Source organism: Enoplosus armatus, chromosome 24, assembly GCF_043641665.1.
Source record: "Enoplosus armatus isolate fEnoArm2 chromosome 24, fEnoArm2.hap1, whole genome shotgun sequence".
Lineage (NCBI taxonomy): Eukaryota > Metazoa > Chordata > Actinopteri > Centrarchiformes > Enoplosidae > Enoplosus > Enoplosus armatus.
In genome coordinates, this window is record NC_092203.1 from 8,315,002 (window position 1) to 8,340,701 (window position 25,700).

Genomic DNA, 25,700 nt, shown 5'->3' on the forward strand with positions numbered 1-25,700 from the left:
CCATTATCAGGTATCAGGCTGCAGGAAAACAAGTTACTCTTGTCAGATTAAGGTGTTTCTCTGAGGTCACTTTATTTGAAAAAGGGATTTAAATCACAAAAAAATTACCGTTAACCATCAGAGGTAAGTGTATCTAAAGCTTAAAATACAGTACACCAAAAAACTGTGGACACAATAAACATATAACACACGCACACACACACACAATAAATGAGCACAGGAAGCATCTGTGGGACCTGACTCGAGCGCATTTTTATTGAACGTTTATAACTGTTAAAAACATGTATAAAATTGGTCCTGTTTCAGAAACAAGGCACGCATAGTCATGTCAATGTTCAGTGTTCATGTCATTATTAGCATTATCATTTATCAACATCAGCATCATCAGCATGTTCCATCTCAGTATTTGTCTAATAGTAGTATCAAGCATTCCCTAATATAAAAACACGTTCCAATTTTTTTTTTTTCACAGAGGTTAAATTTTTATTCCGAGCAGCAAGACAATATTCATGCAAAGACGGGAGTGGAGGAGAAGATGCGAGCTGACTGGACTGACGGGCTGATGGGTCTTTAATAGTAGGTCTCCCGTTCCACCCAACCTGGACACACAGGGAGAGAAAACAAACAAACACAGGATTTAGAAGCAACTCCTTGGGTAGGTAGGATGTATTTGATCTTTATACATTTTCTAAAAGCATGCAAAGAGCGTGGAGGATGAGAGAGAGGAGATTTAAAAGAGAGACTAATAAGTTTCTCCACCCTCACCGAGCATAAACATTATCTACAAGGCAGAGAGGAAAAACAGGAGAGAAATGGGCTGCAGAGATGGAGAGAGGTGCAAAAGTGTGCAGAAAAATAACAGTGTAGAGGAAGAGAGAAGTAGGAAAATACAGGAGAAGATAATAAAAGCATGGATTCTGGACTCACCTCCTGGGCTGCGTCTGAGGATCAGCTTACGGATTTCATCATAGATAAAGATGAGCAGGGAGTAGGGGAAGGCGCAGAACCACCAGTTGGGCCTGTAAAACACACACAAAAAAAAGAGATGAGAAACTGATCCAGTGCCCCGGGCGTGGATGAACAACATGTGGTAGGTGGAGTAAGCTCGATTGCAGAGTCAAACAGATATGTACGTGGCTTATTGGTGGATTGAGAGTTTCTGTGCTTTACTCACTTGAGAGGGTACATTCTGAGGGCGACGTCCATGCCTGGGCAGTAAGAGAGGAAGGCGGCCAGGGCGGTTTCCTCAAACAGCCCAAAGATCAGGATCTTGTTCCTGAAACACACCAAGTAAGACTTTGAGAAAATGAAACCAGAGACCCAAACAAGCTAATTAGAGTGGCTGGAAATAGCTAGGATTGTAACATCTTCATCATCTTGGTGCCAGGATTTCAAAGCCCAAAATAAACAATGAGGTTAAGTAGAGTTCCTCCAAGAAAAGCACAACAGCTAGTACAATGTGGAAAAGGAGGCATGACATTCAAGATGGCAGCTGTTTCAGAAGCAAAGGACGGACTGTATTTTCTGACTAAACATCCGCGGCTCAGACTTGAAAAGTAGTGGGTGCTTTTGTACTCACTTCATTCCCTGTTGGAAGACAGAGTTCCTCCTGGTCTTACAGATGATCAGATCGGCCCACTGGACGATGACGATGCTGACAAAGAAGGCCGTGTGGCAGGTGAACTCCACAATCTTCCTCTGTTCGTAAGTCTGACGGGGAACACGCACACATCAGAAACCGCTCATACCAGGTGGCGATGGCCAAATTATAACCTCTACTTATGGTCTGCCCATTGAGTGTTACTGACCCACTGCTGTCCATAGCTGTCCTCCAGATCATTAACGTATTTATTATCCCAGGACACTCTGATGCCCAGCAGGGTGGTGGGCAGGAAGCCATTTTCAGCCAAGATCACAAAGTAGGTGAAGAAACCTGCCAGCGCCTGGATCATACCTGCAGGAAGACATTAAGTTAAGAAACCTCACAGCAAACTACATTTGAGAGAGACACACATCTGATATGGTATAATCTTTTGATTAATGACTGACAGTAGTTTGTCTTGTGAGCAGTTTCAGACTAAATTAATAAATACAGATAATGAGCCCATTTAGGATTTGAAATTTAAACCAGGAATCAATAAATGATTAAGCAAACAAACTGGCCTCGTGGTCTTTTGGGAAAAATAAGATGCATGAGACGGTGAATGACTGAGTCAGTAAATTTGATTAGTCAGTCTTTTGGGGAATTTTGGAGGACTAAACCATATTTCATTCGATGAATTACGGAGTAAATAAATAAATGAGATTAGGCTTTCCTCTGAGGAATTAGAGGATTAATCAAAATGAAAATGATTTATGGGTCTTTTAGTGAATTAAATGTTGGAATTGTGATGAGATGAATAAACCATCAAGATACAATTTGATTATTTTAAATGTTTGGCAAGACGTATAAGAGAATTTGTCAAAACAGACAGTTGTATCACAAGAGTTAAGATATTTTATGAGCCTTTAATCCAATTCAAAAGTACAGGACAATCAATAGGTGGTGTGCTCTTTTGTGAAACATTACTTTGTGATGGAAACGGAAAAGGGCATAGCAATGTCTCAACACAAAATGTTCCCATTGCACCTTTGAGGAAAATCAGAACCCGAAAATAACCAGATTTGTGTGCTTGTATTCTGCTCTTATAAGGTAGTTTCGGGAGTTCAGGAGGGTCAAGCCTATTCTTGGCTTCATTACCGAAGAGGGGAAAAATCAAAAGCCAGAGGCACAGCTCTATCATCACACACACACACACACACACACACACACACACACACACACACACACACACACACACACACACACACACACACACACACACACACACAGACAGACACAGACTCCAGTTCTCTATCAGTATGAGCCTATTTCTGGTACATGCCAGTCTTTTAGTTATCTTGGACCACCCAGATACTGAGCTGCCTTTCCAGAAACAAACTTTTAGCGGTGTACTTTGTAAATTTGGATTTCTAAATCAAGATGGCACAGAGTGTCTGTTTACCGATCTGTCCGTAGGCTATGCTGATGAGCCTCTCATTCACCAGTTTGTCTGTTTTTGGGTTTCTGGGCTGTCTCTTCATGATGTCGCTCTCAGCTGCTTCATAAGCCAGGGAGATGGCAGGGACCTGGGAGACGGGACACAGCACCGATCAATGAGCAAGTTGACACACTGACTAAGAGGACCTTCATTGTGTTTCTGTCTGCAGGCTAAGCTTTTCTGTTTAGAATTAAACTGAAGGTGGACATTTGCTCTCATGTTAAATTTTGAGTTGTTAAAGACACAAACGTTTTCATTGAAAAGTATTTTGTTATATGAAATTCGTCCATCTTTACCATGTCAGTTCCCAGGTCAATACAGAGGATGGTGACGGTTCCCAGGGGCAGAGGGATGTTGGCGATGATGAAGAGGAGGAAGGGGGTGATCTCAGGGATGTTACTGGTCAGAGTGTAGGCGATGGACTTCTTCAAGTTGTCAAAGATCAGACGGCCTGGCAAAGTAATCGAGAAATGAATATCGTGAGCAGTTACAATGATGTTTTTTGCAGTCTTCCACATGTCTGCAGGTATAAGCCTTGGTGGAGGTCTTACCTTCTTCCACTCCAGTAACAATGGAGGCAAAGTTGTCGTCCAGCAGGATCATGTCAGCGGCCTGCTTGGAGACGTCAGATCCAGCGATACCCATAGCAACGCCGATGTCAGCCTTCTTCAGAGCGGGAGAGTCGTTCACACCATCACCTGTCACAGCCACAATGGCTCCCTGCAGAGAGACGGGAGAGAGAAGCGTTGAGGGCAATATTCATGTTTGTGTGTGGAAATGATACACAGAAAGAAGGATGAATGAAAGTAAAGAGGGAAAATGTGTATTTTTTCAGCTGCCAATAGTAGTGGTGTCTTTTGAGTGATGGTTGGAGCAGAGCAAAGCAAATGTTTGACTTCAGCTGAGATTACAATTCAAACTGATGTGTGTGTGTGTGTGTGTGTATAAAAAAAACACTCGACTGAAGTAACAGGTGTCACTTCCTTTCCAGAGAAAAGTCACCGTTCTTGCTGTTGAGTGACATTTCCATTTTCTAAAGTTACAGAGCGTCACGCAATCATTTCCTGTCGCGAAAGAAAAGCTTCAGTTTTCGAAATGTTTCAGGGCAATTCTGCTTTATTTGACAGCACATACAAATGTGATTTAAGTGAACAGGAGACGGGTAGGATCAGTCCAGACACAGCTTGTTTTCTGGGGAAAATGTGAACGTTTGGATCAGAAGATAATCAGTGGATGTGCTGCATGCCGACAACAGATAAACATCCTGTGGGATTCCATTAAATATGTGTCACGTTACTTTTAGACAGTGATATGGATGATCAGTTTCCCACCCAGTTTTAATATTTGGGCCTCCCACTCAACAGATAAACAGCTCACCAAGTATATTTTCAGGTCTGTTAAAAATGGAGTGAAGAATGAAGGTGGCAGTTCTCAGAAAACGTTTTCAAACAATCATTTATTGCTGCCAACGCCCTTAAATGTGCATCAGTAAACTACAAGGACCATAATTCATTCTGCCTGATAAAGCAAATCTGTGCTCCTTTAAGTCCAGTGGCTGGGGAGACATTTGAAATATAAAGCTTGATGAAATGTCAATAACAAGTCATAATCAATCCCCCTCCCACTCCAGGAAGCATGTGGGACCACTGGACTACATTATGTTAAATTAGTTCTGTAACTTTTGATAGGAAGACTTCCACACTGAATCCAATTAAATTAGGTTATTTTCAACTATTTCTGCAGAAATATATCATGTAGCGAGGCCAAGAGATGAAACTGACTCTACATCAGAGGAGTATAATGTTTGTGGTGACGCTTGATCAGGCGATAATCAACAAAAACATTTATATAGTCAAATACATACATAGTCCACACAACACTCAAAAGGAGCTTGCTCTTCCTACTGATGCCCTTATGAATATTCATGTGTGGGGTGAGGTCACAGCTTGACAGATGTTATGCTCGATTATTCTGCCAACTTAGTCATCAGACCAAAGCAATAACCATAAATAAGCATTAGGGGATAGGGATATCAAATATTCACACATGCATTTACATAATAAGGCGCAGGCACATGCTGTGTTTGCCAAACTGTTAAAACAGCAGAACAAACACTGCAGAGGCTCATAAGAGCAGGACAATATTCTGCCTGACACGCACACACACACACACACACACACACACCTCCTCATTTGTTTTGTTTCTACCTGTCTCTGGCAGCCCTCCACAATGATCAGTTTCTGCTGTGGGGAGGTTCTGGCGAAAACAATCTCAGTGTGGTACTTCAGTATGTCGTCAAGCTGCTCTGAGGACAGATCTTTCAGGTCTCCACCGTGGACTACACAGGCCTTGGCATCTCTGGGGGGAACACAAAGACATTAGCTTACTTACTCACACAGAGAGACAAACTTAGTTGCACAACGCCAGAATAATTAGAAATTGCTTTAGGAATATTTGAAGCCTTGGGTTAGAAAACATTCAGAACAACATGGGGCCCAGAAAATGACCTTGGGGTACTCCAGGCGCAGGTCTGATTTTTGTTTCCATGATACCCGGAACAAATGTGTCCCATATCTGCACTTATGCACTCAGGGTTTCTCTGTATAGTCGGTACCTTGGGTTGACTTCGTTGATTGGGATGTTCAGACGTGCGGCGATGTCCTCAACGGTCTCGTTGCCTTCGGAGATGATGCCCACGCCCTTTGCGATGGCCTTAGCTGTGATTGGATGATCACCTGTTACCATGATGACCTACGACAAGGGACATTTGTGTTGATAAGTTTGATGAATCAAAAGGGGAACACTTCAGTTCTTCCATTATATTGTCACTTACATAACCATTATGAATTATTAATTAGGCCACTTGGAGGGCATACAACTGTACAGACTGTGTATTCATATTTTAACATAACCATTCCACGTGAGTAGGCCGACTGAAATAGCTTTATGTTAACTAAATAAGCGGTTTCCATTTTAATATGGGCTTTACCTTGATTCCAGCGCTCCTGCATTTGCCCACAGCGTCGGGCACAGCAGCACGAGGAGGGTCGATCATGGACATGAGGCCAATGAAGCACAAGTTCTCAGTGGGGAAGTTCACCTCCTCAGTGTCAAAAGCAAAGCCCTCTGGGAACTGGTCATCAGGCAAGTTGAAATGGCAGAAACCTGGATGGGACACAAGACAAGAAGCAGTTTAGGATTTATTAGAAAAATAGCCCAATTTCTGTTAATCAATTCAAGTCAATCCCGGCAGCTGTGCATCCTTACCCAGTACTCTCTCTCCCAGACCTCCCAGTTCCAGGTAGGCATTCTGGAAAGCGTCTTTCATCTCGTCGTCCAGAGGCTGCTCTTTGCCCTGGATCATGATGGAGGAGCAGCGGTCCAAAATCCTCTCTGGGGCTCCTTTCATCACCAGAAGGTGCTTGGAGTCTTCTTCAGGTGTGCCATTCTTGTGAATGGAAAGCTGGGAAAAAAAAAAAACAGGTAAGAATGTGTGCTGCCTAATTTTCAACCCCAACTTGTATAAAAGAGGGAGGATAGAGGACGATAAACTGAAAATAAATGACAAAAAACTCAAGCTTGACCTTTAAGCTTCTCCAAATGCCTTATTAGGGACCCTTATACGTCCATTTTTAACAATTAGCAAAAATTCATAATGTTACTAAAAGGTCACACAAAGATTTATTTTTCTTATACCAAGACAATTTTAACCTTATGGATTTATTGTGAGGAGGAGGAACTAACCTGACATTTAATATTTCAGCAAGCCCATGACATTTCAAAACAATAAAAACATTTGGTGGAAATTAATATTCCTGTAATGGCACCTGAAAATAACATGACAAACAACTGGTTTCCATATCCTAAAAACCCAATTAAGCTGCAAGCTAGCTACTCTTTCCATACCTGATACTTGTTAGTAGAGTTGAATGGGATCTCAGATATTTTGGGGGACTTCTCTCTCATTTCCTGGACTGATCCGCAGCACAGCTCGATACATTTCAGCAGAGCTGACTCAGAGGCATCACCAGCCACATCTCTCTGGAGGAGGAAGATGGAGAACACACATAATATATTCTGAGAGTCTGAATAACCAACATCCTCAATAGACTTTAATTACTCAATGGACCATCAGTGCCCTGTTACACAAAATCTGTCTTACTACACACGTCCACCTACAAAGCAAAAACAAAAGAAGCAAGAGAGATGAGTTTGGGAAGGTGGCCATGAAAGACAAATGCTAATTTTCTTCATTTTTTCACCATAATTACTGGCCTTGATAAACACCAACCCCGTGTTTACCCTCCTCTCACTCTTGTAACAGTGACGGAGGGAAAAATAATGAGCAGTGAGAGAGAATGACTGGTAATTAGAGCCATGATGTCAGCCAGACATTTACAGGTGATTAACACACACAGATGCATGTGCACACTCAGATACACGCGTTAACAGGTTATTAAGACAGAGTGGAAACCAGAGACTGGGCTCCAAGGAAAGTCTGGGAGCCAAGAGACATGTGTACATTTGTATGTGTGTGTGTGTGTGTGTTTTGGGGGGGTTGGGTTAGGAGTAATTATGTGGTTACAATGTGTGTACACACCCCAGGGAGAGGAATATCAGCGGGAAAACAAGCCTGTTGGCAAACATCCAGGTTCACCTACAAAATCTTTAATGTCTGATATCAAGTTCCAAAATCATTCGTTGTATTTAGTTACAGGGAAACACACTTTTAAGGCCATAAGACACCAAAGAGAATCTATTTTATTAAATGTATTAATTGCTAACGTAGCATGAAGCTCAAGTATTGTTGTGATATAAGATATAAGTGATATATGTGATATAAGACACTTGCCAAAACTGTTTTATCCTCTTTTGAGAAATTGAATAAATCAGCACAATAGCTGCAGTATTATTATAGTTTGAAGTTTTCAGTCTCTTGTCTGATTTGAACAAACACTAATTTTTCATGAAGTACACTTGAACAGGTGTTGGCATTGCTAGAAATTAAATGAAGCCAATATCAAGAAAAAAAAAGAACAATAGGGAAGAGGAACACTTGTTTGGTTTTATTGTAATTTTCAAATTGCTCGGAAAGGGCACATTCAAATTGGAAATGAGTCAGCAGTACAGGACCTCTAAATCCTGCCCACATAATGAGCACACAAACTAAAGGCCTAGAACAACAGAAAAAGCATTGTTGTTGTTGTTGTTGAACAAAGGATGAAGGATAATACAGACTTCTGTTTTTAGTTCTAAGAGCTAATTATTTCCCTAATAACATTACACAATGCACGTGGAAAACCTCTGTTCTGACGGTTGCTGTCTCAGAGAAGACTTAAGTAAACAGAGGGGAAAACCCACCTTCAGGATGGGAATGATGCTCTGCTCGGCCAGGAAGACGGCGCGGTTGCAGAGTCCAGCGATTCTGGCCAGAGCAGCCCAGGTGGCCGAGCTCCTGTCGAAGGAGGTCCCGCTCTGGTTCTCTGTGGTGTCGGCCTCGTGGATCTGGTTGTCGAACCACATGTGGGCCACGGTCATCCTGTTCTGGGTCAGGGTGCCGGTCTTGTCGGAGCAGATTGTGGAGGTGGAGCCCAGGGTCTCGACAGCTTCCAAGTTCTTCACCAGGCAGTTCTTCTTGGCCATACGCTTAGCAGTCAGGGTCAGACACACCTAGAGAAGGGATTGCTCGGGTCAGTTAGTGGCCGAGTTGATTTTGGGACTTATAGTTGGACCTTTAATACAGAAAAAACACCAGGACTCACAGTGACAGTAGCCAGGAGACCTTCTGGGACGTTGGCGACAATGATACCGATGAGGAAGATGACGGCCTCCAGCCAGGAGTATCCGAGGATGAGGGAGAGGACGAAGAAGGACACGCCGAGGAAGACAGCAACGCCGGTGATGATGTGGATGAAGTGCTCGATCTCGATGGAGATGGGTGTGCGTCCAACTTCCAGTCCAGAGGCTAGCGTGGCGATACGACCCATGACGGTACGGTCTCCGGTGCTGATCACGATACCACGGGCAGTTCCTGTGGCAAGGATGAATAGATAATTTCTCTGATTCACTGCAGAGACTCTGATTCACAATGCAGCACTGTCTCTGAATGGCTTTGATGTATCCTGTCATCATACCTTCAACACAGTTGGTGGAGAAGAAAGCAATGTTTCTGGTCTCCAGTGGGTTCTCATTGGAGAAGTCAGGAGTACGAGTCTGGGGCTCTGATTCGCCGGTCAGAGAGGAGTTGTCCACCTGGGAAATGAAACATCAACTGTGATTGATGGAAAAAAGAAAAACAATGTGGCTACATCCGCCTCAGGAAAGAAAAGATATAAAAACTGAGAAGATGGCTGTCACAAAGTTCCTCTCTCAGAGAGGAAAAAACCCTTTTCTCTTTGGTAAAAACAGCTACTGAAGGCCAGATGGCAGATTTGGGTTGAATGGCACTCTTTTGGTCCATTATGGAGCAACAGCTAAATGATGCAAAGGCAGGTGACGGATAAAGATATAACAATGAGCGATGTAGAGGTTGATGGGAAAGCACGGGGCATAATTGGGTCAAGTGTTGCTCTTGGGTCTCGAGTTTAGATCAGGTCCCAAAATGGCTCACAGACTTGCTTTCTGTCCCCATAATAAGACTATCGCTAGTCACATAAAAAGGCGTGAGTCCATTTATTACAAGAGTGACTTCAAAGGAAAAGTCTAAAAGGGCTTCGAGCTCTTCTTCACAGTCACATGGCACAGTCTGATAATTAAATGTTAGAAATATGAACAAAAAGTGTTCAACATTATTTGAAAAGTCAAGTTAGTAATTTCTCACATCTAGCAGTATGCTGAGGCTTTTTGGATTTCAAAATCAAGCACATGCCACAAACCGCAAGAGGCTCAAGGCACCGACAAATAGAAATGTGTCCAGGGCACCCACCTTGCAGCCGTGGGCGGAGATGATTCGCAGATCAGCAGGGATCCTGTCACCACCTTTCACCTCCACCAAATCACCGACCACCACCTCCTCAGCGTTGATGCTGTTCTTCTCACCGTCACGGACGACCAGGGCTTGCTACGAGACAAGACGTGATGGAGGACAGACACTTATGTAAGACAGAGGAGAAAGTGAGACTCTCCTTTCTGTCGGTTTTAGCTGCCTTCACTGCCACACATCCGACATGCAAAGCTCAATTTCATTATTAACCCTCCAAATTATTCAAGAGGGCTAATGAGATTCAAAGTCAAGAGGACTCCATTGTTTTTGTGCCGCAAAGTGGATAAGACCTTGAATTAACATACAACAATTAAGAGTTGACATGGTGACAATACTGTGTTTTTTTCAGTGAAGCGGTTTCAGTATAGAGTTACAGTGTGATATTAATATATTTATGAATATGTGCAAAATGGTCGATGGCGATCAAACGTCGATGCAGTTACGGAATTAAAGGCTAAATAGATTCAATTAATAAAAGGTGTAAAATGCGTGGGATACCTGTGGGACCAGGTTCTTAAAGGAATCCATGATCTTGGAGCTCTTGGCCTCTTGGTAGTAGGAGAAGCAACCAGTGATGATGACAACAGCAGAAAGTACGACACCCAGGTACAACTGTGAACGTCAGAAAAACATTTACATTTCCACAAGCAGCCAGCTTCTGACATAATCCTGAACCTTATCGTGTTTTTTATTGCATTGGTACGAGCAAACTGTAATGTTGTTCCCTTATAATACCCACATATTGATACATCAATCAACATATTGCCAATTTCATCACCAACAAGCTTGATACACAAAATACATCATAAAACAGAAAATCTAATTTCTTCTTGCTTTGCTCTCATAAAAACATCAACATTGAGTGAAATGGCTCGTCATTTGTTCGCTTTTACTTCAATATTTTTAGATTTATAGATTTACATTATCATTCGCGGGCTCATCCTCCATTGCAGCCTGGATACCATAGGCCAGGAAACAGAGGATGGCACCAGTCCACAGAAGCATGGAGAAACCGCCAAACATCTGAAGGAAAAAAGGACAGGGGTGACCTTTTAAGCATGACATCTGATAAAAAACGTGTAAATTAGGAGACTGAGGCTACATTTAAACTTTAATAGAGAGGCTAAAAACCTCAAAAAGAATCAATATCAAATTCAATCATATTAGATAGCGTGCAATTTACAACAAAGCTGATGTTACCTGTTTGCAGAATTTGACCCACTCTGGGGTGGTGGGAGGAGGAGTGAGGGCGTTGGGCCCATCACGGGCCAGAATCTCAGCAGCCTTCGCACTAGTCAAACCCTGATACGAGGAGAAGACACAGATTCAGTTTCGTTGCTGATAAGATTCCTGATTCTCGACCAGGTGACTGATGGTTGTTGGAAGTCAGATAAACAAGCATGTCTGATTATAAATACAACCAAATTTCAAGCGCACACTTATTTTGCCAGCCAACCAGATATGTACACACAAACTCACTGACACACTAAGTCCAGGGGGGACTGTAGGTGCTACGAGTTGCCTAGCAACACAGCATCAACAGAAAAACAGGTCCATTTCCTTCATCAGCAGGTAGGAGGAAGAGGAAGAAGAGAAATGAAGGTAAAGGAGAGGAGACAAGATGAGGGAAATAGGATCATATGAAATCAGGGCACAGGGGCTTCTGCAGCTAATAAATTATTTACAACAGCTGCAAACGCATGCACGCAGAGCTTGGAGACCCCAGTTTAGAGGCACTGATTAACTATTCCCCTTGATCTTTTCTGCATGACCATGAGCACATTTGCATGAGGAGAGAGGGCTATAGTGTGATTACCTTAAATGTATGCCAATTAAGGTGTAGCCCAGAATTTTGGGAAATAAGTTAATGTGTTAAATATGGTGAATATGAAACTACAGCCCGCAGCCAGTTAGCTTAGCACAAAGGCTGGAATCAGTGAAAGAGCTGGCTCTGTCCAAAGGTAACAAATCTGCCTACCACCACCTCTAAAGCTCAACAATTATATCTCTTAGTCTTATCTTGAAGTGTAAAAATGTAACATTTTACTGGGAGCCGTGAAAGTCACTGCTCCTAAAATTAAATTAGTGATTTGGTCACCTTCGAACAAAGCCATGCGAGTTGTGTCCTCATGTGTCAAGTCTTTATGCTAAGCTAAGTTATCCGGCAGCTGGTTGCACATTTCCCTTTAAGTGTGGAAATTTCATTCTGATGCGCGTCAGCTAGTTTTTACATTATTCATCGTGTGTTGAGCACGGTGACACAATTCCATGCTAATTTTTTGCTGGAAAGGAGATTTTGAACTCCAGAAAGCATTTCCCTTGAAGCTTGGAGAAACCTTCAGCAATAAACAAATACTGAGATCCAACCAACCCCCCCCCCCCCCCCCCCCCCCACACACACACACACACACACACACACTTTTAATAAACCCTGGGAGAACAGAGCATGTAGTAGCTGATCACACCCTCAATGACATTTCCTTCATGATGTGAGAGAAGATCTCGTCCCTCTTTAAACAAACTCCTCTGTTTAATTCATCTAAGCCTCATTAATCATTCATCAGCTGCCAGACTGAAGAGAAAAATGGAGTTAATGATAAATGTAGACACTTTGATTGGAATACAAAATTACATTATGATGCCAGAGTTTGGCTGCCAAAAGTGCATCTCAGTGTCACTTTTAAAGCTGCAGGTAAGACATTTTAGGTAAATACATTCACACACACAGACACATAATACAGCACATTTTCCTCTTTATCTCGCTCACATTGTTGAGGTCTGTTCCATATTTGCGATTCAGCTCATCAAGGGTCAACTTGTGATCATCCTGCAAAGACACAGAGAGAAAAGACGGTGGCATCAGTCCAGTGTTTATGTATCTACTGTATGTTTGTGTGTGTTCAATATGCCAAAATCCACTGACATTTACAGCACATTGTGTGCTGACCTTTCATTTTAAAATGACTACCTCTCTCAAGGTAGAGCTACAACAATGATGGAGAAACGTTCACAGTTTAGAGAAAAGGAATGAATGGACGAGGAGGCAAGAAAAGACACGGGGGAGTAAGAAGAACGCGAGAAAGAGGAGGAGGAGGAGGAAGAAAATGAGGGGAAGGATAAAAAGGAAACGAGGAGGAGGAAGAGCAGAAGGAAGATGGTAAGCAAGCAATACAAGGAGAAAAGAGGAGCATGAAATGAGTGAGGACAGTGAGGGAGTTGGATTTAAAAAAGATAAAAGGAGAAAAAAAAAACACAAATTCAATGTGTCTGCAATTTCTACAGAGCTAAAATTAAGATATTACACCAAACAGTGAAACCTGAAATTCAGAGAAATACTCAATAAGTAAAGAGTAAGCTGTAGAAATCTACTTTCACAGCTTCATAAATGTAATTAAAAATAGAGCTAGAAGAAGTAAAGCCAACACAACAGAGAGGATGGGACAGTCATGTTGTGGACAATCGGAGGAAGATGTCCTGAGGCCAATGAGCTGAGTGGAAAACAAAAGTGAAGCTGAGACACTCACCATATCCACTTCCTTCTTCAGTTCATCCATGTCCTTCTCTTTCTTCTTCCCCTTCCCCTTCTTCTTGCCGCCCTGCTCCGAGGTCGCAGCCAGCTCATACTGCTCACGTCCTTCCTGGAGACAACGAAGGGGAAAGACGGAAAAATTGAAATGAGAAACACAGAAAAACGGATCATCTCCCAGCTCAACCTTCCATGCCACTATTACTATGACGGTGCTGATTTGTGGATATTAGTGATGAGCAATACCGCCTTCAGCAGAGATAGAGACTGGCAACTGGGACACAGCATAGGCAGTGAAAGTACAACAGGCCGTTTCAACCAAGTGACCTGAAGGGCCACAAATGTGCTTTATTTGTTGTTATGCCAACTCTGGACACAGGGACTTTGTACAGCACTTTTTAGGCCACACACAAGCTTTGGTAAATGTTTTATCAAAGCTATAATTCACACTGGATGATGAAGTGTGATGATGGATACTTTGGTGCAAGCTGCCCTCTAAGGGCCTGTATTAGCACAATAATGATAAAATAACATGAAACATAATATCTTGTAAAACGGCAGCTCTATTTTTTCAAAATGTGTCTCATGTGCCCTTTGAGTGGAGATGCACGAATAGAGTTGGGTGATACTTTTGGAAAACGAGCCTCAGTTAACACATAAATGTGATTAAAGCAACACTGCACCCACAGCTCTTAGCACAAATATAATAAATGATTTAAAAAATGTCATAAAGAGATCGAGAAACAGGCACAAATAGAATCTACAATTTGATTGGCTTTTTTTATTTTATTCAGTTGTTCCCAAAACTTCACAAACTTGTTGCATCTTTGTGTGATCCATTTCAACCGAGGATTCAAAGAGTTTTATTGGAGAACCTTTAGGTGCTAACAAAAGAGACGATGCACGAGTAACATGCTGCTGAAGTGTGTCTGATGCAACGTGAGCACGTCTGATGTCTGACTCAAAGTGCAAGGAGACATTTTGTCATACTGCATCTTTTTAAGACTCCATGTGGGTCAATGCACTCAGAACCAGATACAAGAAAACACAGCCCAGTCCAAAACAGAGAAAACTGTGGCCTAAATTGGGGAGACAAACTGCCACAAACTTTAACAGACAGTCCAAGAAAAAAAGAGTCACCTCTTTACTTGTCACATAGAATTAGGTTGTGAGATCAAGAGCCCCGCTGGATGAACAGAGAAGGGAAACAAGTCTTGCATGCTGGCTTTATGGACACCAGTGCCATCTGTCACCGCAAAAACAACTATGGAGCCACTTTTTCGGGAATTGCAAGCTTTTGAGAGGCTTTCTATTGTGAGAGTAGCTATTTATAAACTACTTGTTTTAGTCCAACTCCATCCGCTGACAATTAGACTGAAACTCAGCTTGCTATGCATGTCTTTAATACGTGTGTATTTTGATTTTTGAGTATTAATCCTGAGTAATCCCAGGATATTAACATTCTGCTCCACCAGTGAACTCTTAATCTTTCAAACCCATGATGATCACTAACTGCAGGTTTTTTACTGATCAGCAGAACCTGAATAAAAAGCTATTTACCCATTGACATAAAAAAAAAGTTCTCAAAAGGATCAGTCAAGCTCAAGAGTGACACTTGAAGAATGAAACCAAAGGGAGGAGCAAGAGTCATGTTGGTCGGTTGAAAGATAAGTGCTTTTTGTTGGTGTGGTGAGAAAGATTAAGCTGCAGGGTGAAAACAAAATTCACTGCAATATAGGGTGTCACTGTCTGGGTGAGACAAACACACAAAGTTTTATTCATTCACCAACCGTCCTACACATAACCTCACCAATTAAGTACCTCAGCCAAACCCCAGAGTGGAACAATAATCCACACTGGAGTCATTTACTGGTAATCGCACTTGGGGACATTTTGTTGATTTTAACTCTGACTGCGACACAAATCTTCTCGCTGTAGGCAGGAGAGATTTAATTAAACAGAGAATATTTCTAAGTTTAGACCTCTCACTTGACATCCCCAATCATACCATCAGAGCCTCTCCTCTGTCCCCCCCCCCCCATTATCAGCGGTCACTGTAGCTGACAGATCAACAAAGGCCCAAGCAAAGATTGTGTCTTCTAGACGGCTGTAAGACAGAGGGTGTGTGAGACAGGGTGACAGAGAGAAGCTGAGATAGGGAGAAAGAAAGAGAACAAAAGAGTTGGGGGTAGAAGGGAAATTTAAAAAAGCCCAAAAAGATGCAATAATTCAGCAAAAGTGAGCTCTAAATCATGCACTGAATATGAGTAATGAAAATCACACAGCAGTACACAACAAAAAGATTTCTATTATGTCTTACCCAACCCAAACTCAGTAGCCACATCAGGGTGCCATTAAACATCGCCATCCTGCCCGCTGTCCTGCTGCAGGTACAATCACGCGAGTTGCCACCAGCACCTGTATGCACTTGATTTATAGACACCCCCACTTAATTATTCTGCGTTATCCAGATGGTCAGCGTAGCCACTCCTGATATTAAGGATATCAACTGTGTTCAAAGTCCACCAAAGTGGCTAAATACCTTGACTTTGTTTTTTAGGTATTTCATTCATTTCCATTTGAAGATGATGTACAGGATGGCAGCTGTACTACGTCTTAAGTGCTAATTAGCAAATGTTAGCATGCAATCACACTAAATTAAGATGGCGACCAAGGTAAACATTACCTACTAAATATCAGCAGGTTCGCACTGTCACTGTGGGGATTTTAGCATGGTGTCGTTAGCATGTAGCTCAAAACGCAGCGGTGTTTAAGTGCAGCCTCACAGAGCTGCTAGCATGGCTATAGATTACGGTACATATTTATATTACAATATAGAACTACATATACCATGGCTTAAGATGTGTTTGTGGCCTAATGGACATGTTGTACAACGACCACTGGCAGCAGGTGAAATATGTGTAGGCTATCACATAGAGGGAGAGTTAAGCCTGTGTGTGTTTCAGGCAGGTAACAGGAGATCGCAACACTAGAAGCTAACATCGATTAGCAGTTAAGGCTCATCTATAATTCAGCACTGTACAAGGATCAGAGGTGTTAGCGTGTTAGCAGGGGAGGGAGGGAGGCTGCTGAAAGACCAAGTGACTACTAATGAGCTATTTGTCTGCATGCAACACCACAGTGTGCAGCAGCCATTTTGAAAGCTCTTGAGAAGGTGATGTATTGGACACAAAATGCGTCCAGTGTGGTTCACCTGCACCGGTATGACCAAATATGGACATCCTGCACACAGTCCCAGTCATGGAAATATGCTAACTAATATTGTTTTTCTATTGCATCTGCCTTTTAAAGTTTCCCAGGGAGTCACCAGAGCAGAGTGTGTGATCCCAGCACATGTTGTTATTGTTGCTCGAGCCCCCTGGCCAGCTAAGCTGGGAAAACACTGAGAATGGTTCTGGATCACTGCGGCCAGATCTTAGCCTCTGGACCCCCGAGGGCCCCCAGGGGCCATCTGGCTTTAGGCAAATAATTCACAAACTGTGGTCCAGAGCCCCAAGTGGGAACGCAGACTTGATTCCAACAAGACAGAAGTACTAGTGGTTTGTTTGTGCCTCATTTAAATACTAAGAGGTTATATTTTTTTTGTTTCCTATGTTTATGTTTTATGTCAGAATATAATAAATGCTGTCAAATCCACATTTCTTTTTATACAAACATTGATATACTGGTAGATTCTTAGAGATATAATTATCAATCAAAGAATGGGTTCTTGCTGTACAAAGAAGAGTAGTAGTTAGTTGCAGCCCTAGTTATTAATTTTAAATTTAAGAACTACTTTCTGAAGTAAAATCACAGTAAAGAACATCCTCCAGTGTGTTGGAATACCAACAGGTGAGAACGATTCAACAATGAATGATAGCTCTCTGGTTACCTGAAGAGTTTGCCTTGCAACCAATATGGCCTGTATATCTGCAAGATCCAAACACCTGATATTTCAAGTGCACCACTTCAAGTCTGCAAATACAGACCTGGGAAATGTCAGGATAGAAATGTTAGCCCATTTCAGGGCACATCGCCCCTGATAACAGACTCAAAGAGCGAGCTGATACAGAAACGTTTAAGCTGAAACGTTTTCTTGCTCTGGAAAGCTGCTCCCATATTAGACCAGCAGTTGTTCACATCTGACAAGCAGCAGTCAGGCCAGCGCTGCGGCACAGTCCCCCTGCGTCTGCTCTTGGCACATCCTTTAAAAGACAAATTGAAAAGTCGAGTAACGCTGCCGAGCCGTCTCAAACTGTGGCCAACTGTGATTTCTCCCATTGCTCAAAGTTTGTGTTTGCAGAGCTGCCTCTCTCCCGCTCTGTTTACTCAATCACAGCATTCGTTTCTGCTGACTTCAAGTGACATTGAAGTCTTATTTTTTTTTATCTCTAAATGTAAACACAAACAGTGCTAACAAGCCTTTTCTGATAAGCTGGTTAGAAATATATTTCTGTAATATCACGAACACCAATGTGTGGCATTTGCAATGAGACGACCACTTTACGGGAACAAAAACCGAGCTGGAGATGACACATCTCCACCCTCATCTTGCCTGGTAGAATCGTGAACACACATTTAGTACGATATATTCACACATCGTGCTCAGAACTGAGTGCAGTTGAAGCCCCAACCACTACACCTGACTGACATTTTCTTCTGCTTTGTTGGTTTCATTAATCTTATTAGTGCATGGAGTACTCAACACACCTGTCTGCCTTTGTGCAGGGCCTTCAGGGGAGAGTCCCATTTAAATCAGGTGGAATCCCTCTTCAGTAAACCACGACAAGACGTCGCTTGTCACACTCACACACACGCCGTAGAGAGACCTGTCTGGGATTTAGTCAGCTTACTCTAGTTGTACAGAAATGAGCTCATCCACACTTAACCACTTCCTGGTGACATTTTGTGACAGAGCTGCACTCATGCTGAGACATTGTAAATTCCCGGAGACTGGTGTGTGTGTCTGGCCTGCACTTATGCTCAGTCCAATGGCATCTTCTGGATAATGTTGTGCTGCAGCTTGATCATCATGTTTTCCAGTGAAAATGTTCTCATCTTCTCTTTTAGGCAACTGTCTCTACCTGCTGTCTTCTTTCAGTCACAGACCACAAAATCAACTTACACTTTGGATCAAATATCAAGGTATGATGTTACACCAATCAGCTCCAACAGACAACAGCTGTTATATCGTATTTTAACCTATAATAATACATTTGACTACTTTTAGGCCATTTCTAAGCTCTCTGCTACAGCCCTGGTCGGTGGTATCATCAATATGGTGCAGACCACAGAGCCCAAAGCCCAGCTACTTACCCTCATCATTATATGAGATGCTACAGCGGGGCCCTTTATGCCCAGCACTGATATAATGCAATTAGAGTTCACAGACAGATATTTGTCCCTGTTATTTAACATTTTACAGGAAGCTCCAGCAGCAGAGATTCTGCAAATGTCACCAGCAGTGCCACCTCTAAATGTTACCCATGTTAGTTTCCATGTTAGACGTTTTTTAATGCTGTAAAACAATGTCCTCCCACAGGAGGCAAGAAAGTAAACCCTAACCTTGAGGAGTAGCGTTCAAGGTCGACATCTCCACCTCGGCAACAATAGAGCGGGGGGAGTATGTATTGATAGAAAAACAAAATAATCAAAGTATGCGTAGGAACAAAGGGAAGGGAGGTGAGAAGAGGGCATGGAAAGCAGAAAGAGAAGGATGCTCTACAGCAAAGAGATGACAGACATGAAGAAGCATTGGCTGTGATGAAAAACAAACAAACTGGCGAGGAATCTCTCTCTCACACACACACACACTAGCCTACTGGACTCAGAACAATGGCCCTTTGTACAACTTCCATAAAATCTGCATCAAAAACACAAACAAAGGCTCAGAAATCTTTTCATGTGATTGTTAACACCAGGGGCATGTGGGCTACTTCATCCGGCAGCGAGGCTGACTAACGCTGCATTATCTTCAGCCTTTTTGGAGATTTGTGGGAATTTCAAAATGGACTCTGACCAAACCTGAAAGAAATCTAGCTTATTCACACGTGTTTGTTTGCAAAATACCTTTTCCACGTTGTCCTGGAACTGTCAACCAGACTCCAGCTAAAATCTGATCACAGTCTGAGTGCAGATTACAGACTGAAACACCTCATTCAGTGACGTCAAGATCAGTCAAACCAGTTTAAGTGTTGTTTTCATTCGTGAATGAAATACCAATACTGATGATTCTGACTCAGTTGAACAGTGTGAAGAAACCTACAAAAGTTGCAAACTGAAGTTATATACCTTGGTCAGAAAACTGAATGAACATTAACTGGAGCTTTGGTTAAAATTGAAAAACAGGAAAATAAAAGCAAGGATTCGTGTGAGAAGCACATTGAGAACCCTTTCGAGAGAGAACAAATAGTTGAATGAACGAGCCTCTCAGAATAGCAATGAAACCCCCCGAAAACCAAGAATTTCTGAGGCCTCCTTCCCTCCCTTACCCCCCTTTTTATTCTCGCCTGAGAGAACAACGTCCTAAAGGCTCAAACAAACATCAGAAGTGAGCGTTCGGTCAAGCGGTCGCATATTTTAAAGCACACACTTTCTACAGAATTCCTATGAACAGCCCGTCCTAGTGCCAGGGTCTTTTGCCAGATACACAAGCTGCTCATTCAACTGTGCCCACACACACACACACACACACACACACACACACACACACACACACACACACACACACACACACACACACACACACACAGTCCTGGGACTTTGCCTGGTTGCTACCAGCGACTATTGCCACACCTCTGATATTCTGAGATATGTGAATGGACAGAGTCAAGTGTTGTGGCCCCTCCCCCCTCTCTTTCTCCCTCCTCCTCTCACCCCCTGCCCCCGTGTCCCCTCTCTCCTCTCCCTCCTCCTTTATCCTTTCATTTCCTCCAACTACCCCGTTTTCTGTTTAAACGGTGAAAAGAAAGTGTGTTAATTTACACGGGGTCGTGTTTAACACTCCCTTCACGTCCTGTGCAACTTTCAGCTTTCTTCAAGCTCAACAAAAGTGCATGAATGAATCAATGCCTTTCCTTGTTGGGAACTTTGTGGGCACTCCTCTGCTGCCCGGCTGACGCTCAACACCACTGACATGAAAAATGTGCAAACTGCCACCATTTACCTCTTAAAATTCATTATTCTTTTACCATAGTTGTCCCTTGTGTAATGTTTTATTGGTACCTATAAATTCAATTTGAAGTGCTTTTTTTAATCTATATAATTTTGTTTTTAGATTATCAACTTTTTGTACTTTTAAAAAGGTATATTTTGTCTTTTATATTTATGGTATTTTGATATGTTTTATTGATTTATATGATGGTTTAATTGGTATGCTGTGCTGAATGTTGTTCCGTCTGTCCTGCACTATGAAACCACCAAGTTCGTGATAAGGTTAACTCAGCTGAAATGTCAAAAACGTGTGGGAATCAGTGGAAAAATCTGTCAGCCTTCGTGTGCAATCCTGTTCCATCCTGTTCAATACGGCACTGCAGACACAGACGCGGCTTTTAAGGAAACTTAAAATGTCATGAACAAAAAGAAATGGATTTTCTTGATGATTATCCATTTGCTTTGGACAAAGTAATGCTTTATATTTGTTACAATGCTAATTTCTCATATCGAGGTATAAAACAAGGTGATCTTATGAGACAAAGGCTTTTTTATTTTGTGCAAGGACTCTTAAATAAATTGTGTGGGAAAAAGTTGCTTAAGAGATGAACAGGCAACCTGGAGCTGCTTTGGACTAGAATGAATGAACCAGTAAATCAATGGCTCTTTCAGGCCTTAGCCACACCTCCATGACATTAACTGGCCAAGACACCATAGCCACAAGTTGCATCATTTCCTCAAGAAGGGGAAAAGCTGAATGTGTCGCACACATTTCTCTTGTCATGAACACGGGAACAAACTAGTCAGTGATTCAGGCAACAGTGCTCAAGATCTGGATTATGTCTTCCCTTTGGCATGGAGAATGTCATATTTCCTCATGTAGGAGACGCATGGACAGAGGCAGAGGAACAGTGTGCTCTGGAGTTTGTTATTTTTAATGTGAATGATCCACTTTTGCTGAGCAACAGGCTTGCAGTGAAGGTTCAAAAGAGCTGCCACAGAAAAACAAATCGCAAGGCTCAAGCTGCTTAGCCAAACAGAGGCAAAGACGAGAAAGAGACATAGACGGCATGTGAAAGAGAGGGAGGGAGCCAGAGGGAAAGAGAAGACAAAAAGAGACGAGAAAAAGCGAATAGATGGATGAAACAAGGTACAAACAACAAGGCAAAGGGAATTACAGACTGGAAAAAAGAGGGAGTCAGAGATGGAGTGAGTGTGAAAAAGAGAGAAAGGAGGAGAGAGGGAGTACGCTGTGTTCTGTCACAGACAAGGGGTGGCGTGTGACAAAAGCCCCGGTTAATACAAAATGACTGCCAAGCGGAAAGAATTTTAAATCCTCAGAGAGAGAGAGAGCGAGAGCGAGAGAGAGAGAGAGAGAGAGAAGGAAAACAGGTACAAACAGAGAGAACAAGAGGGAAACAGACTGTAAAGAATGGATGTGAAGGTGGAGTCGGGTGCCCCTTTGGCTGAGATTAAAAGAGGCCGAGGGCTGACATCCTAGGTCAGCTCACAGTGGGAAGAACAGGGTACATCATAAACAGCGGGGTCCTAACTCGGAGAAGGGAAGGTTGGTTTACAGTCGAGTGTTGCCATCTCTGGCCACTAAAGAGATGGTTACTTTCTCCCATTTACCCCATGATCACACAAACTCACGGACCCCCTTTTTAAAGTCTGAGGAACAGCAAGATTTGCCTACTTGCGCTCAATTTGAAAAGAAATGCGCCTTTAAATCTCTCCAAAGATGGGTTGCTAGATGGTCTGATTGAACTTCACTCACGTAGTGCACATACTTTGCAAGCATTTAATGTAAAAAGCAGACGGTATCAGCAGAATCCTCAGCTTACAACAAGTCAAACAAAAAATGCATAAAGGAGTTTAACGTAAATTCTCAAATGACATTTATCGGTTTAGTTAAGAAATGGTTGAGTCAGGTAAGATTATGAAATATTTAGTTGGATTTCCCCCCATCGGTCTCCTGTGAGTTCGACAGCTGTCTCCCAGTTTCTGCTCGGCATTGCTGCCCAGTTAACCAGTCAGTGGAGAGACTGCGGTTAGTTCCTCATCAGTTTATATATTATATACCTACATCAGAAAAGAGAAATGATCCACTAAAATACAGACAAAGGACATGCATGGATCATTCATCAGAGTAAATGATGGATGTGGCACTTTAGAAATGCATCGGTTTTCAGCCCCATCCCTGCCTCTTTTCTCCCTCCTCGCTATCAAGTCTGGGAGCCAAGTTGTTGAACAGTGGCAATGCGGCAACTGGTGCCTCTTGGCTCCCCCTAATATCACCCCCCGCCTCCTCCTCCTCCCCCTCCCCCCTCCACCTCCCCTCTCTGAAGCAATCAATCTCTCCTCTCGCTCCTCTCAGCTCACTTGCTTTTTTTTTTTCCTATTTATTGCACTGTGCTGCCGATGTGATGAGAAAACACTGAAAAGCATGAAAAGGGCAGCAAAAGGGTAATCTCATATTAGAAGTGAGCGGGAGGTGCATGTCCAAAATGCAAAGGAGGAAACTGGAAAAAATAATCATCCCTGCTAGACTCTTCTCATACCTGTGCTCCTTCTCACTGCCCTGATTCTTCTCCATTACAACAAAACAACTTCTCATCTCCCCCCCTCTCTCCTCGCACCAGGAAAGCTCTATAGTATCTCTTCCAAGTCTAGCTATTTGCCTGTGCCAGCACTGAATGTATTGGAGAGGAGAGGAGGACTGGAGGGGGAAGGAAAGGAGGGGAGACGCCGTGGGGAAGTGGAAGGAGGTTGGATGGGGGGCAGGGCATGGCTTTCACATGGCAGAAAAAAAAAACAGCAGCCAAGAAGCCAAGAGAGAGCGAGCAAAGATTTTCAGAATCGTAAATGAGCGTCATGGAGAAGGGAAGCAAGAGTGAATGAGCCATTCTGCTTCACATCTCCCGCCAGATCTCTCTCTCGGTCCATCTTTCTCTCCCTCCATCCACCGCTCCATCCCTCGCAGGCTGAATCTATAATGACTGTTTCTATTGCGCAGCATGGCAGGGTGTGGCGACTACCGATATTTATTACAACAAGGTTCAATTTCATCCCATACAATTCAAGTTTGTGGAAAATAACAGCTGTGTTGTGCATGAAAATAACTCAGAACAACAACAGAGGGGCTGCTGGTGAATCTACCAGGCAGGGTCGAAATCATTCTGCTTTTGACATGCCCGCCTCTAAATGATGCCTCTCATCCTCTCAGGGGAAATAATGGTGCTTTATAATAAATAACAGGACATAAAAGGGCATGTGAATGAAGGATTTTACAACACAGATCACAAAAGAAGACCCCTGCAGAGGGGAGGAAAAGATGGAGATCTTCCTACGACGCTTGAAACCTCACATTACAATGTTCATGAACAACTTTCAGACAATTTATATGCGATATGACTTATTCTAACTGCAAGATCAATAATCTGTTAATGATGGATTACTGCTTGTTAGTGCAAATATCATATTTTTTATATGTAAGCTTTGAAAGAAAGTTAAAAAAAAAAAACACCTTTTGTATGTTTTCTCACAGTTTATCCTTGCAGTAGCACCACTTTAATGCCATTTAAGACGATGCATTTTTTAAATTTGCATCACAAAAATGTGTGTCCGCCTAAAAAGCAGCCATACTCTGGGCTATTCTCCCTAAAAAGGTGTGTAGATCTGACTCCAGATAAGTTTAACAGAACTGGTCACAGAGCTCCAAGTCTCCCAGCAGAGGAAAACGTGGGTTGGACTTTTAACATATCCCTCCCACTGCCAAGCCATTACAGCCCGAACACACAGCTGCTGAAAAAGTGCCACACTACAACAGCTAAATGTTTCAAAACCAGCAAAACACCAAATATGTCTTCCTGAAGGGAGAGCATCAGTGATGGGGAACTACTTTATACATGTCGTAATGTCAGTAGCAGGAGTATATTTGGCGCAAATTTTCGACTCAAATTAGGCTAAAACAGCCCCTCCAGTCCGTGAAATAACCCCCCCGCAGCCACTCGCAGCGTTTTCTCACTTCAAACGGTTTCATTTCCACAGCTGCAGCGTCGCGGCTAATACTGTTAGCTAGCAAAACTTTGACAGTCCAGGCGTTTGAGAACATCCCGTTATGTAACCGGACGCTCAGAAGCATCTTTTGTGAGCGGTGGAAACTTACTTTCCCCCTGCCAGCCTACATATATGAGAAGGGGGTCTTGTGGTCTCTTGGGGGGTTGAAAACACGGAAGTCCTCAAACTTTCAAGCAGCAGGCATTTTGAGAGACAAAAAAGGAGGCTTGTTGTTTATCTTAACACATGTGATCCTCCACCTCACCCCGTGACAACATCAACATCGACTAAGTAAACCACTTGTTTGAATGGTGAAGTTTTAAAGCCGTCTTTTTCCGCCACATGTCTCAATGTGAACGACATGACGAAGTGAGAGAAGACAAGATTTATACTCACTCCTCGTCCCATGGTTGCTAAGATGTGGACTTAGTTCTTCCCAGTTCAAGTAGTGAGAAACAAAAAATCCACCTTAAAAATTATGTACACTAAAAAATATTAAAACAAAATAAAACTCCTGGATGTGTCCGTTATTTTTTTTATCTTTTTTTTTTTTTAAGTTTTTTTCTTCAGCACGTGTCACTCCTCCAGAACGCACATCCGAGCTCGCGAGCCGCCGCGGCAGACCCTCCAATACTTATAGACGGCGTTCCTTCCATTGTGACGTCGACGCCGTTTGCCATGGTAACCCCACGGATGGAGGCGGGGCGTCCTCCATTATTGGGCGTTTTTTTTTTTTTTTTTCAGCTTGCCATGCAACACACACACACACACACACACACACAGAGCACACATCATTCACCATAGATGGACAATAAGACACACTGAATATCAGAGATAAATAATCAAGAACTATTATAATATTACAGGAAGATACTATGATAACACTGGGGAAAACAAAACA

The 25,700-nt window shown here is 42.6% G+C and overlaps 1 protein-coding gene across 1 annotated transcript; it reads right to left on the reverse strand.

The window, feature by feature from the left end:
- Window positions 1-230: 230 nt before the first annotated feature.
- LOC139306474 (sodium/potassium-transporting ATPase subunit alpha-1) lies at window positions 231-25,305 on the reverse strand. Its single transcript, XM_070930340.1, has 23 exons — window positions 25,196-25,305; window positions 13,587-13,700; window positions 12,830-12,889; window positions 11,263-11,364; window positions 10,984-11,085; window positions 10,561-10,674; window positions 10,006-10,140; window positions 9,215-9,332; window positions 8,843-9,111; window positions 8,442-8,750; window positions 6,987-7,121; window positions 6,348-6,543; window positions 6,070-6,245; window positions 5,695-5,831; window positions 5,288-5,438; window positions 3,632-3,800; window positions 3,377-3,531; window positions 3,045-3,168; window positions 1,809-1,954; window positions 1,580-1,710; window positions 1,175-1,276; window positions 928-1,019; window positions 231-599 (listed from the first exon to the last, which is right to left on the reverse strand). Exons 1-23 carry the CDS (start codon window positions 25,205-25,207, stop codon window positions 571-573), a joined length of 3,078 nt encoding a protein of 1,025 aa, XP_070786441.1. The 5' UTR covers window positions 25,208-25,305; the 3' UTR covers window positions 231-570.
- Window positions 25,306-25,700: the final 395 nt, after the last annotated feature.